The sequence below is a fragment of the Scardinius erythrophthalmus genome (genome assembly GCF_964197995.2).
Source record: "Scardinius erythrophthalmus genome assembly, chromosome: 2".
In the NCBI taxonomy this organism is placed as follows: domain Eukaryota; kingdom Metazoa; phylum Chordata; class Actinopteri; order Cypriniformes; family Leuciscidae; genus Scardinius; species Scardinius erythrophthalmus.
The window spans coordinates 51,084,386-51,097,964 of NC_138222.1; the positions used below are offsets into that span (position 1 = coordinate 51,084,386).

Here is a 13,579-nt window from a genome sequence, read left to right on the forward strand (position 1 = left end):
TATTGTGATGTTTCTAGGAATTATGAAGAGAGAGTCTGTAAAGCAGCCTGAAGTTCGGCTCATCTCCATCTTCTCTCTGGTCGTGTTGGACACCCCTGCAGCTGAGTACATACTGCACAACCTGGAACAGGAATAGAAATGTGCTGGACTTAAATATCAGCCACTCCTGATTCAGTTTCCATCAAGCTTTTGACACTCAAAATATGTACAAATGTAATTTCATAAAATCTGCTCTGTGACATTATTGACCGCTTTGTCTTCAGTTTAAATGGCTGGAAAGCAGATAAGGTGAGTTTTATTTATAGAGAGAAATGGCCAATACTCACTGTAGAGTAAAAATAGTTGGGAACCAGAACGACACAAGTACACAAAAGCAAGATAGTATTTTAACATGGAAAAAATAACATGTTTCGTCTTTAATGATTACTGTGATGTAACGGACCTCACAACTCCACTGAGAGAAGGGTCAAATATCTGTGGCATTAAATCAGATGTGTCTATTCTCATTTCTGGAACACATGAATTTGAGATTGTGTAGCTAGATGCATTTGTTTTGATGTTGTTGACTTGTGTGGAGTCGGGCCATTAGCTATTGCTACTTGATCGGACCCTTATGAATTACTTTTACTGTCAGCTTATTTAATTGTTTGGATTTTGTTGAATTAAACCAGTTAATTTAGATGTTTAAACATTAGCACTTAAGTACAGATAGTTTCAGTAATTAACATGTGGCCTTTGAACACATAAAAAGGTGAACTCTTTTTAGATGGCATGGTTTCTGTTGTGCACTATTAATGTGTAATGTTGTTTCAGCCTGCCTGCTAAACTCATCAATGGAGGCATTGCTGGATTGATTGGTGTCACTTGCGTGTTTCCGATTGATCTGGCAAAAACACGCCTCCAAAACCAGCAAAACGGATCTCGCATCTACACTAGCATGTATGCTTTACGTTCCTTTCATCGTCTGAGCAAATTAATGCCTGTGCTTCATGCATATAATGTATATGTGTGTGGATGTGTTTCATTCACAGGTCTGATTGTCTGATAAAAACCATCCGATCTGAAGGATTCTGTGGGATGTACAGAGGTGATCACAATGTCATACTGTTTCACAATGTATATGTTGGTTTACATCATTTGGAAGTGTTCATGCTCTGGAAAAACTCCATCATTTATCCCCTTTTCTTCTTAATATATCTTTCCTTCACACTTTTATTTCTAGGAGCTGCGGTTAATCTGACTCTGGTAACTCCAGAAAAGGCCATCAAACTGGCCGCCAATGATTTCTTCAGACAGCAGCTCTCCAAAGATGGGTGAGAATAAAAACACTTTTACATACATGTGCGGAAAACAACAAACAGAACTTAATTTCTTATTTAGAAGCTTAAATTTGAATTCTGCAATTTAAGAAATTGAGATACATTAAGGAATTTGCAACTGCATAAATTTAAGTGCATTCACAGTTCTATTCAGAATTTATATAATTTTTAATCATATTTATAAAATTATATTACTATAATCGGAATATATATATAATATTATATATATTTATAATTTATAATAATAATATTACTCGGTTAGCTGTCTTACTTTTTAACCCTGTCCATTAAATTTCTCTATGAAAACTTATATAACATAATATTCTTAACTACAAATAAGCAATTGAACATTTAGAAAAATAAACATTGTTCGACACTATATTCTATGGGGTAAATCATTACACAATTGACATAATTTGAGAAGAATACTTTTGTTTAAAATAAGCAATACTGTCTAGGTTTTTAAAGGACTTTTCTGCTAAATTTAATCAGAAACGACAAAGAATTCATCAAATAATGAAAATAACAAAAATATCAATACAAAATACATTGTTTGGCCAATATAAATTGTAATTATAAAATGCATGTGACAACTTGAAACAACCTGACATTTATGAAATTACCCTTTTGTGCAATCAAAGTTCAACCTTTCAGAATAAACCTTCATAGTTATAGTGATTCATATTCATTTAAATTAATTAATTTGCTCATTTGCATGACTCATTTACAGGGAATGTGCTCAGCAGTGGGACTTAATGGAAGTCTCATAACTTATTTAACAGTTGCACTGATTTAGAAAGAGGAATGCTCATATTTTAATTTATTCTTTTTTGCTGCGGGCATAATGCAGGCTGGATGAAGTCTCAGATCTACGTCTTATTTTTTAAGGGAATGAATCCACTGCACCGCTGGATTTGCGCACAGAGTTTTGAAAACAGAGTTGATCTGATAAAAGCCTTCCATAGGCTTCTGCATTATAGATAGAAATTGCGTTACAACTCAGTACACCTTGAATACCTGGAGCTGGGTGAGCATCTCCGTGGTGACTAATAGCTAGACTGCTAAATTTTTTATTAATGCAGTCCAGTAGACTGCAATGAACAGATAAATTATTCAAATAAATGTGTGTGAGTGTGTGTTTGGGTGTGTGATGTCATCGCACAAGGTAAGAGTCTGACCCCAGAGCTTCTTGTTTACAGAGGAAATGGGCTTATCGTCATCTTAAAATAATGCTCCTTCCTTCTCTCTCCCTCTTTATCTTTCTGTTTTTCTGGCTCTCTCCCAGACAGAAGTTGACATTGGTTGGAGAAATGTTAGCTGGCTGCGGGGCGGGCACATGCCAAGTTAGTCACTCTCTCTGCTGCACTCATACGACCCACATTTCTCACACACACACACACACACACACACACACACACACACACACACACACACACACACACACACACAAGAAAGAAAGAAAGAAAGAAAGAAAGAAAGAAAGAAAGAAAGAAAGAAAGAAAGAAAGAAAGAAAGAAAGAAAGAAAGAAAGAAAGAAATATGTGCCACCTGACTAGAAAACAGAAAAATGCTCTTGTCATCCATTTTGCGAAGTAGGAAAGAAAACTTCAATACCCATAATGCACCGGGCATGTTGCCATCCAAGGCCACTCCCACCAGTCGGCTATGGATACGGTTACCTGAGTCAAATACTGCCTTGCTTTAGTAGGAAATACTTCTTAGCAAACTTTAGTCAAAATTTTAAAAAGGAGTGAGTTTACGTTCGGTTTCCAGTGAAGGATCCAGCAAGTTGTAGGCAGCGGCTAAAGGCTGCAAAGAATCATGAAAATGGATGGAACACTGTGAAGGAAAATCTGAAAAACATCCGTGTTTGTGGTCAACATTTCAAAATGGATGACCAGCAACACTGTGTTTAAGGCCAATCGGAGGGAAAAAACTGAAAAAACTACGCCATTGCGTAGGCTATACATGTAAGAAAGCTTTTGCCATTCCATTTTTACCATAATGCTGTTTATAGAGTAGACAAAGTATGATACAAAATTCAGTGATAAACCTACTCTTACAATAACTGTTCTGTTAATAGACCTGTCTATTATTAATAGATTATAATAGATTAATATTGTTAATAGACTGTCCGTGGGCAGGGATGCAAAAATGCGGAAGTACAATCTGTAGTTTTTAAAGAGCCGTCAAAATAAATGTGACTTTTGCTGACAAATAAAGGTGAATTTCTCGGTCCACGGAGAATGAGAGAACATTGCTCATTTACATATACTACCGAGATTGTAACAATACAAAGCGGGTTGGAAATCTGTGAAGTTACACTTAAAATTAATTATATTAAACCCTAAACATTCCTTCAGTCTTACTAACGTTACCTTAACTAACTTCTTTCTCTATGCGGTCTGTGTTTTGGCAGGTGATTGTAACCACTCCTATGGAGATGTTAAAGATCCAGTTGCAGGATGCCGGCAGAATAGGTAAAGATATACAACTTTCTGCCACCGTTGACACGTCTCTTGTCCACTGATAGTGTCTTGTAGATGAAGGGTAGGCATAATGCCATGCTGTGCATACCATTTCTGCAATATGTGTAATGTGAGCAACATACAAAATGTCTGTATGCACGGGATACTGGATGATTTGGCAAAATGTGGCGTGCACAACAGTGCAATACTGTTGCATCCCACAATGCAATGCACTTAAAATGACCTTGACCACAATATCAACTGTAGATTATAACAGGACAACACTTGCCAAATTAAACATGAAATGTGGACATGAATCAGCAGTGTAGCATAGAAAAACATGAAACCTTGCTAAATACACTTTATTATATTATTTTTATATGCTATTTATCTGATCAAAAACACAGTAAAACATATTATGATATGTTCTGACAATTTTCTAAATCACTGTTTTCTATATTTTAAAATGTAATTTATTCCTGTGATGTAAAGCTGGATTTTCAGCATCATTACTAGTCTTCAGTGTCACATGATCCTTTAGAAATCATTCTAATATGCTGATTTGCTGCTCAAGAACATTTCTTATTAATAATGTTGAAAGCGGTAGTGCTACTTAGTGATTTTGTGGGAACCGTCATACATTTTTTCAGGAATATTTGAATAATAGAATGTTGAAATGAACAGCATTTATTTAAAAAAGATATCTTTTGTAGTATTATAAATGTTTCTACTGTCACTTTTGATCAATTTAATGCTAAATAAATAGAAGTATTAATAAAAAAAAATCTTACTGACCAAACTTTTGAACAGTAGTGTGGAATTAGTATGATTAATATGCTATTCTGAACATAGCCAATGTTTCTGACAGAGGCCCAGAGGAATCTAATTGGCCGGCATGGCGGAGGAGGAAGGGCTAAAGCGAATGCTGTTCGGAAGTCTCCTACAGCTCTCCAACTCTCTAGAGATCTGCTGAAGGACAAAGGCATCACTGGTCTCTACACGGGACTGGGTGCCACTCTATTACGGTAGTCTGACAGAGTCACTCAAACTGTGGGACGCTTTTAGTCATAATGTGCTTTCTCTCCATCCTTTGTCTCACAGTGGCGAACTCTCTCTCTTTCTCTCCCTCAGGGATGTGCCCTTTTCCATCATCTACTTCCCACTGTTTGCTAACCTGAATAGCCTAGGCAGGAGGAACACTGATGGTTCAGCTCCATTTTACATCTCCTTCCTCTCTGGCTGTCTTGCAGGCTGCACTGCAGCTGTTGCCGTCAACCCTGTGGACGGTGAGATGATCTACATTGTATGAAAATGCATTTAATGAGATGCACACTATGGTTCAAAAGTTTAGGGTTGGTAAGATTTTTAAATGTTTCTAAATAAGGTTTCTTATACTCAACATGGCTGCATTTATTTGATCAAAAATAAAAATAGAAATATGATCAAATATTATTGCAATTTAAAATAACTATTTTCGATTTGAATACATTTATAAATTATTCATGTGATGGTAAAGCTGAATTTTCAGCATCATTAGGCTACTCCAGTCTTATGATGATTTAATGCAGAGAACAGCAGTTATTTAAAGTAACACTTTTGTAACGTTATGTCTTTGTTGTTACAAACATAATTGCTGAAAAAGTATTAATTTCTTAAAAAAAAAAAAAAAAAAAAATATTGCTGACCCCAAACTTTTGAACAGTAGTATATGTGAAACAACTAGAAATACAGTTTCACGTTGACCATAAAATTGAAAGGAGCCAAAATCCAGGATTGGGTATAATCTACAAAAATCATAAAAAAATAAGGAAATGTGTTCATTTATTTAAATCTTCAGTGTTTACTCCTTACAAGATCAAGGCTGTTTTCCTAAATATAGTTAGCTGCCTTTTTGTCCATGGCCTACAGCATCTTGAATGAAATGGAATCTCGTAAGTGACTGATTTGGGACACTCTACATATAGTACCTCCATTCATTATACAAGTAGCGCTCCTCGCATGCAGTACACAGGAGATCTGAGTTGATTTCAATCGCTAAGCTAACAACACATGACAAACATAAAAATACATTATATATCAGGTTAAAAAACCTCTCCTCTTAGATTCAAATCTTTCAAATTTAACATCAAATTTAGTTTTGTCAGCCAATATATTATATTGAACAATTGCATTTGATATTAAATCCATAAGGGGCACAGTTTACCCTGGTCTTACACCCAAACAGTTCAAAAGTAAGCTTAGAATGAAAAACAAATCAGAAAAGATTGGTATGTGTGTAATAATGTGTGACTTTTTAAAACGCAATTAAGTCATATGTCAGTAAGCCAATATCAAAGTGATTGCATCTCAGATTTCATTTCAGCACTTAATTCAGTCAGGCAGTGACTATTTTTTACTTAGTGGGAGCGTAAGTATCACAAATGGCAAATGTGGTATTAAGAAGTTTCCCTTTCCCTGCTAAAAACCCCTAATAAAGTCAACAAACATTACATCAGGTCAAAAATATATTGCAATGCTAGAATAGCTATGTTTACATGGACATCTTTTGTTTGTGATTTCAAACAGTGTTTACATGAACGCTAAATAAAGTGATCGGGTTGATGTGTGTGTTTCCTTCTCAAAAGCAAGCCTGCGTCCTAGTGAGGTTGTGTCCTTCCTATATCAGTCCTTCTGAGGCTTCTAAGGAACACGTTCCCACCCTCCAAATCTTAATATCAACTGGATTTTTATTAATGCAATACAGTGAGTGACAACCGTCTGTGGTCTCACAGTGGCTTGCATCATTGGCAGTTTAGTGTTGTTAAGTGATTCATTTACACCAAAACAAAAGATAACGTAAGCCTTAATTTCCGAAAACATTGTTTTTGTCTTACATTTCATAATGAACTTTTTTGTCAGTTTATTTTCGTGAATTGGAATGTGTGCAAAGGATTGTGGGTGATTGAAGGACGAGAAGGATGCCTTCCATTGATCCTTTAAATTGAGACGGCCTTCAGCGGCGCTTAATGATGTGGCAGCCGAGAAATGCAGCCTTCCGTTCGAGAAGCACCCTAATATGTCACACACAAATTGGAATTGATCTTTTGACATGTGCACACTGCACAAATATACAGAGTTTCCAGCTGTTGGCACATTCTAACCATCCTCAAACCATTTTTTTGTTTTCTTTGTTTTAAAAAGCAGACCTAATAATTATCTATTTTAATTATAATTGATCTATTACCTAATTAGGAGACGACGAGCACAAAAGGCATTTTGCCCCGCTGCTTATATTAATCAAGCAGTAAAAATGCCCCTTCTCACACCCCAAACAAGATGTCTTATGGATGAGAGTCCTGAGCAACTTAACTTTACACTAAATAATATATCTCCTTTAGCATACAGTATTTTGAGTGATGATAGTAATAGGGTCGCTACCGCTTACATTTGCTAGCAGTTCAATAGCTACTAAGTTAACGAAGAAAATAGTACAGTATTTACAGATGAAACTGACCTACACTTGAAGCCCTGAACAGGTCAGTAGGCCTAATTTTGCAACATTTTGCTGCTTCTTCTTCGAGTCCTTTCTTTTCTTTGTCCTTTCCCTCTTTCTCTGGCCATTTTCTGTCCATCATCGCATCGCACCATGCTCGCATTTTCTGTTTAACCGTTAAGTTTGGCTGAGGCGTATAAGTCGAATTGTAGCCTTGCCAGTCAAGACTAACAGATTCATGATTTTATTAGTTATAGATATATATTAATAAATATAATAATTTTATTGATTTCTGAATTCGAAAATGATCACTGGTGAAGGTAGTAATATAAAATAATAATAATAATAATAAAAAAATATAAAAAAATAAAACACTGGCTAGCAGGAGGCAAAATTAGTCGCCAGGCCACCGGGAATTCTCCCGGTGCTCCCGATGGCCAGTCCGGAAACACTTTAGAATAATGGTCCGTCATTAATAAGTAACTATGCAGGAAGTAATGCAGGACTAATGAGTAGGCTAGTACATTAACACTTCAGCTAACAAGCTTAACTAATCAGCAAGTAATATCAAAGTTAGGAGATAGTTCCTTATTAGGTAATTAAGAATTACTGAATGAGATTTGCCTCATTATTAACTAACTGACAAATTATAGGCCTAAATAACATTATGTGTGTCTGAGATGTAATCAGTAATAATTTTTACTCTGAATATAGTCATAATGCATCACTAATTACCCAAGCTAGTAATCTGGACCATTATTTTAAAGTGAAAAACATCTTTTTCACTTTAAAGAAATGGTCCATTTCTAGTTCCTCTAATTATTAATGACCTAATAAGGAACTATCTCCTAAATTTGATATTACTTACTGATTAGTTAAGCTTGTTTCTATATTAGTTAATAGTAGTAGCTGAAGTGTTAATGTACTACTCATTAGTCCTGCATAGTTACTTATTAATGACGACCATTATTCTAAAGTGTTACCACAAGGACTAATGGGACAATGTTGTCCTGCAACACTTCACATATGATGAGTGGAGGGAGAATATTAGATTGACACATCATTTATTACACTATATTCAACAACAACAGCTAGTTCCTCTCGTCATACGTCATTACGCCATTTCTACATCATTGCACATGCGCAGAACGTTTGGGTTTTCAATCTGATCAAGTGTTTACATGTCCTATCGAATGGAATAAAAAACATTTAAACCACCCTTTTACAATCTGAATGAAATTTCAATTGTATTTGGCCAATTCATTCCGATTGACGTGGTTACATGTGACTTTTTTTTCCCGACTGTGCTACTTACAATCAGATTATTAGGGTCAATGTAAAAGCAGCTAGTCTCTTATAGAAGACAGAATTTTGTGAATGCAAACTAATCATCTGTATGCGTGTGTGTTTGTGCTGCAGTGCTAAAAACCAGGCTTCAGTCTTTGGCCCGTGGATGTCACGATGAGACTTACAGCGGAATGAAAGACTGTATCCGGTAAACTGACGCTAACATACAAGTTTAGTTTCCTCCATCACACAAAATGTCTTCCATCTTTTTTTATTCTCTGAACATCCCTCAATCTTCCCCACAGTAAGATTCTCCGTCACGAGGGTCCCTCTGCGTTCCTGAAGGGGGCGTACTGTCGCGCACTGGTCATCGCTCCGCTGTTTGGCGTCGTACAGGTGGTTTATTTCCTAGGAGTCGGGGAATTTGTTCTGGGTCTCCTGCATGGACAAAAACACTGAATATTTACTGTGGATGGAGCCGCTACTTGTATTCAAACCGCAGCAATAATAATCAAATGATATTTTTTATATTCATTTTAATAGATATTCACAAAGAATTACAAAGAATCTGCTAGTAACACATTGATTTGAATGTAATATTTTGTAATAATAGTAGAAGGACGGAAGTACTATTCTCTTGTAAAATGTACTCTGGAAATTTTTGTTTTACAACTTTTCAAAAAACAACAAAACATTTTTTACAGTGTAGGTTTGAGATCAGCATTGATAACCAGGTTCAATAATCAGTCTATCAGTACAGATTGACAATAGCTCTGAGCTAGTGAGCTGCCTGTCTAGACAGTATTTTAGCCTGATACTTGTCACTATTTATTGACTTTTTCCCTATGACATATTTTAGTAATCATCAAAAATTAGGTATAATTTAAAACGCTCAAAATTGAACATTTCATTACCATAAAAATGGTACTTTAAAGGGACACTCCACTTTAAAATGAAAATTCTGTCATCATATACTCACCCTCATGTTGTTTCAAACCTGTATGAATTTCTTTCTTCTGCTGAACAGAAAGGAATATATTTAGAAGAATGTCAGTAACCAGTTTCTGGTACCATTGACTTCCATAGTAGGAAAAAAAAAATACTATGGAAGTCAATGGTACCAGAAACTGTCTGGTTACTGACATTCTTCTAAATATCTTCTTTTGTGTTCAGCAGAAGAAAGAAATTCATACAGGTTTGAAACAACAGGAGGGTGAGTATATGATGACAGAATTTTCATTTTAAAGTGGAGTGTCCCTTTAAAACCTTTTTGGACTATGGATTGAATTTTCTAGCAATTTTCTTGTCAAAATTATTTTGTAAAATATACATTGTGTAAAATAAAAATGTTTAGTTCAGTACATTTGCTTTACTTAAATGTAAACTTTATTACACTTTATTTTTTCAAGCTGCTTTCACTTCTGCAAAAATCTGTTGAGTGCTATGGTTGAGTGTCTTTAAAAGACCAACCGTATTCGAGGTCTGTATTCCAAAGCATTTAATAATTAAAACCATTTAAGTTAATTTAATTCAAAACTCCTGACACACATTTGAACACATAAATAGAAATTATTACTTTTATTCAGCAGGGATGCATTAAATTGATCAAAAGTAACAGTAAATACATTTTTAATGCTACAAAAATATATGTATTTCAAATCAATGCTGTTCTTTTGAACTTTCTAGAATCCTGAAAAAAAATGTTTTCACAAAAATATGAAACAACTGTTTTCAACATTGATAACAGTTTCTTGAGCAACAAATCATATTAGAATGATTTCTGAAGGATCATGTGGCACTGAAGACTGGAGTAATGATGCTGAAAATTCAGCTTTGACATGACAGGAACCATTAAAAAAATTTAATGTATAAAAATAAAAGTTTTCAATTGTAATAATATTAACAATAATACTGTTTTCTTGCTGTATTCTTGACCAAATAAATGCAGCCTTGGTGAGACTTCTTTCAAAAACAGTAAAATTACCGTATAGACTGTCATTTTAATAAAAGTATATATCTTCAGCCACAGAATATTTTCCATTTAATTTCTGATTATTGCAGATTTTTAAAAGAGATGTCCTGAACAAGTCATTTATGTTCAGAATGATTCATTTATGGACAATGAAACATTTTAATTCATGTTCAAATGTTCTGCGAAATGAGAGAGAATGATTCCCTGTAGTATGAAATCTGTGATTACGAAGCGTTTTATTTTAAGCTTGTTTTTATGATTAAGATCAAGCACAGCGGTTTCCTTCGTGTAGCGTTTTATTGAATTGTGTTTACCTTGGTCTTATCAGAATCAAAAGAGACAAACAGCTTTCTTTGAGCTTGTTTCTGTGCATAAAGGATGGTAAAGTGCCACACGCACACACACCTAAAAAACAGATAATCTTCAAAACAGATTTTAATTGCACTCTATACCAAATTGCTTAGGGTTAGAGGTTAAGAACAAACCCTGAGCAGAATATTTGAGGAATATTAATACAGTTCAGCCTTGCAAGCACTGTACAACGAGAGAACACAGGGGATTGTGGGCAGACATGCTGCCAACCACTCAAGCAAATCAAGGTGGCAGGAGAAATGCATTGATTGCTGGGTATGTGATTGTATCTGCAGGGGCTTTAGATCACATTTAGTATTCTGAGCACAGAGCCTTTTCCCATGGCAGGCTTTTAATAGCTTTCATGCCATACTGTCCAAGGGGACATTTTGAACTATACACCGGTCGCTATTTTCATCTGTGCACTGTAGTGGCCGTCTCTCTATTTCATTCTAATCTCTGCCATCTCCTCTCTGCTCTAATCATACCTCTCTGGCCTCATCTCGGAAAAATTTTCTATGTCCCTGGTGGCCGCTGTGATTGATTTTTGTGTGTTTTGTGCGCTGGAAGTATATTTCGTCTCATAGTATAAGACAGAAGTGGCGGAATCACAGACATATTATGGGAGATCCGTTTCATCTTGATATCATAGTCTTGAAATGGCCGTGCTTGAGGCGCTGATTGCGAATTCGCAGGAAGGACATGCGATGCATGGACAGCTCTAATAACTATGTTCGTGTCTTTGTCTGTGCCTTGGGGAATATCTGTCTGCTGTCTACATTCTCCTCTGATTTCTGCTCATAATGAAGCCAGACCTTTTTATGTGCAGCCAGCGAAGTCACTTTGTAACTGAGATGCAATAGAGACGAAGGGAACAGTGGGGAGTAAATCTTCACAAAGGGGCTTCAGAAACGCATTTTTTTTACTCGAGTGCCACAATTTTTAGAATGGCGTTGAGAGGGGGACGCTGCAAAAGACGTTGAACACGAGCACAACGGTCAAAAAGAGCGGCCATATTTAGCAAATTCCACAGACAAAATCCAGTCATTTCAATTGGAAACGACGCGTTCGGGAATTTCACACAAATTTTGCATTGGGTTCAGTTGGTAATGCGAATTTGCCTCGTTGACCAATAGAAAGCTGCTTGTTTCGAAAGTTGTGCTTCATACATCGCCACATCTTTGACAAGGGACTTTTTTCCCTGCGAAATTCAGCTGAAAGGTGGTGACAATTATAGGGGCCTCCGCTGCTCAGGGGGCCCCACAAAATCCAGCAGTTATAGGCCCCTGTTGTATGATTAATTCTAATATTTAATTTAGTTGTATGCCTGAGATTTAAATGAAAACCACAAAAACATGCAATTTGGTTAAATATTTTTTCCAAATATCTGCTTCTCTTACCTCCATAAAAATGGTTAAGTCCGATTTAAAGTATTTATTAATTATTGGGTGGGGGGGGGGGGGCCCGAATCCTCTACGGCCCTGGCTATTGTGATTGCATCTAAAAACAACAACAACAACAACAATTTAAGGTATGTTATTTTCCTCAACACAGTATGATCAACTGCGGACTAACAAAAACACTAAAATAAGCACAAAAAACATACATTTATGTAAACCATATCTAGGGGCAAGACTGAAGTCAGTAATCAACCACCCAGAAGAGCATCATCATTTGTTGCTTGCAATGTTGTAAGGGTGGATTTCCTGCAGGGGTTCAGTCTGCAAGACTGCCGTATGACTAAAGAAAGTTATTAGCAAGATGGTAGAAAACTGCACATTTCTTGTCTATTACCACCCAATGCTACTTATACCAACGACGGAAATAAGCACAGTTACAAAGCTTAATATATGGGAGAGCATTGCTATAGAGAGTGACAATATTGTATTGCAATATGTAGCAATTCAAAGTCAATACCAAATCAAAACTAGTTAGCACATTATTTAATTGAAAAGGTTTAATGGCAAAATATGGTTCTGGTTACACTTAAAATAGTTACAAAATAGATGTATGAGATGATAACTTATACCATTAGTCTTACCCAGCATATATGTAAAAATGTTACCAGAGAGAGAGAGAGAGAGAGAGAGAGAGAGAGAGAGAGAGAAAGAGAGAGAGAGAGAGTGTAGAGAGTAAGAGGAAAGAGGAGGTAAAGAGAGAGTGCCCCAGAGAATAAGAAGAGAGCCAGAGCACCCAAGAGACAGAGCAACAGTTACAATCTTCTTTTATCCTTTCCCTGACCATGTGACTAAAACCCAAATGTGAGACATTCAAGCTGACCAATCAGATAATTACAACTTCCCCCATTGTACTAAAGGTGTGACAATTCATCGACCCCCGAAGTACACACATCTTGGCTTACAGGCCTTGATCACTATCACCTCTGTGCCTTTAGTAACTTCAAATGGTCCTTGTGGTAGAAAGAGGGGATGGAAAACAGTAAAGCAAATGTCTTTGTTCATTTCAAATATCTTGGATTATTTTCAATCCTACAATGTGAAATGCATCACTTTATGGATCCTATTGAGTCAAGTCACCTTTATTTATATAGCGCTTTATGTGTAAACACGAAAATAATGATCAGTGATGCAAACAAAATTCAATTCTGCTGTAAAGCAGCTTTAAAAAAGACAACAGTGTTATTATTCAACTGAAGTCAGTTCAGTTACAGTTTATAAAACTATGAAATGAGTTAAATTCATAAAGCAGC

At 35.9% G+C, this 13,579-nt stretch overlaps 1 protein-coding gene across 1 annotated transcript; it reads left to right on the plus strand.

Moving 5' to 3' along the window:
* Window positions 1–22: 22 nt before the first annotated feature.
* slc25a22b (solute carrier family 25 member 22b) lies at window positions 23–9,005 on the plus strand (the record flags this gene model as incomplete). The annotated part of the gene is made up of 10 exons (XM_081389956.1): window positions 23–105; window positions 814–939; window positions 1,032–1,087; window positions 1,223–1,313; window positions 2,605–2,662; window positions 3,739–3,799; window positions 4,656–4,812; window positions 4,919–5,073; window positions 8,679–8,754; window positions 8,852–9,005. 10 exons carry the CDS (start codon window positions 23–25, stop codon window positions 9,003–9,005), a joined length of 1,017 nt encoding a protein of 338 aa, XP_081246082.1.
* Window positions 9,006–13,579: the final 4,574 nt, after the last annotated feature.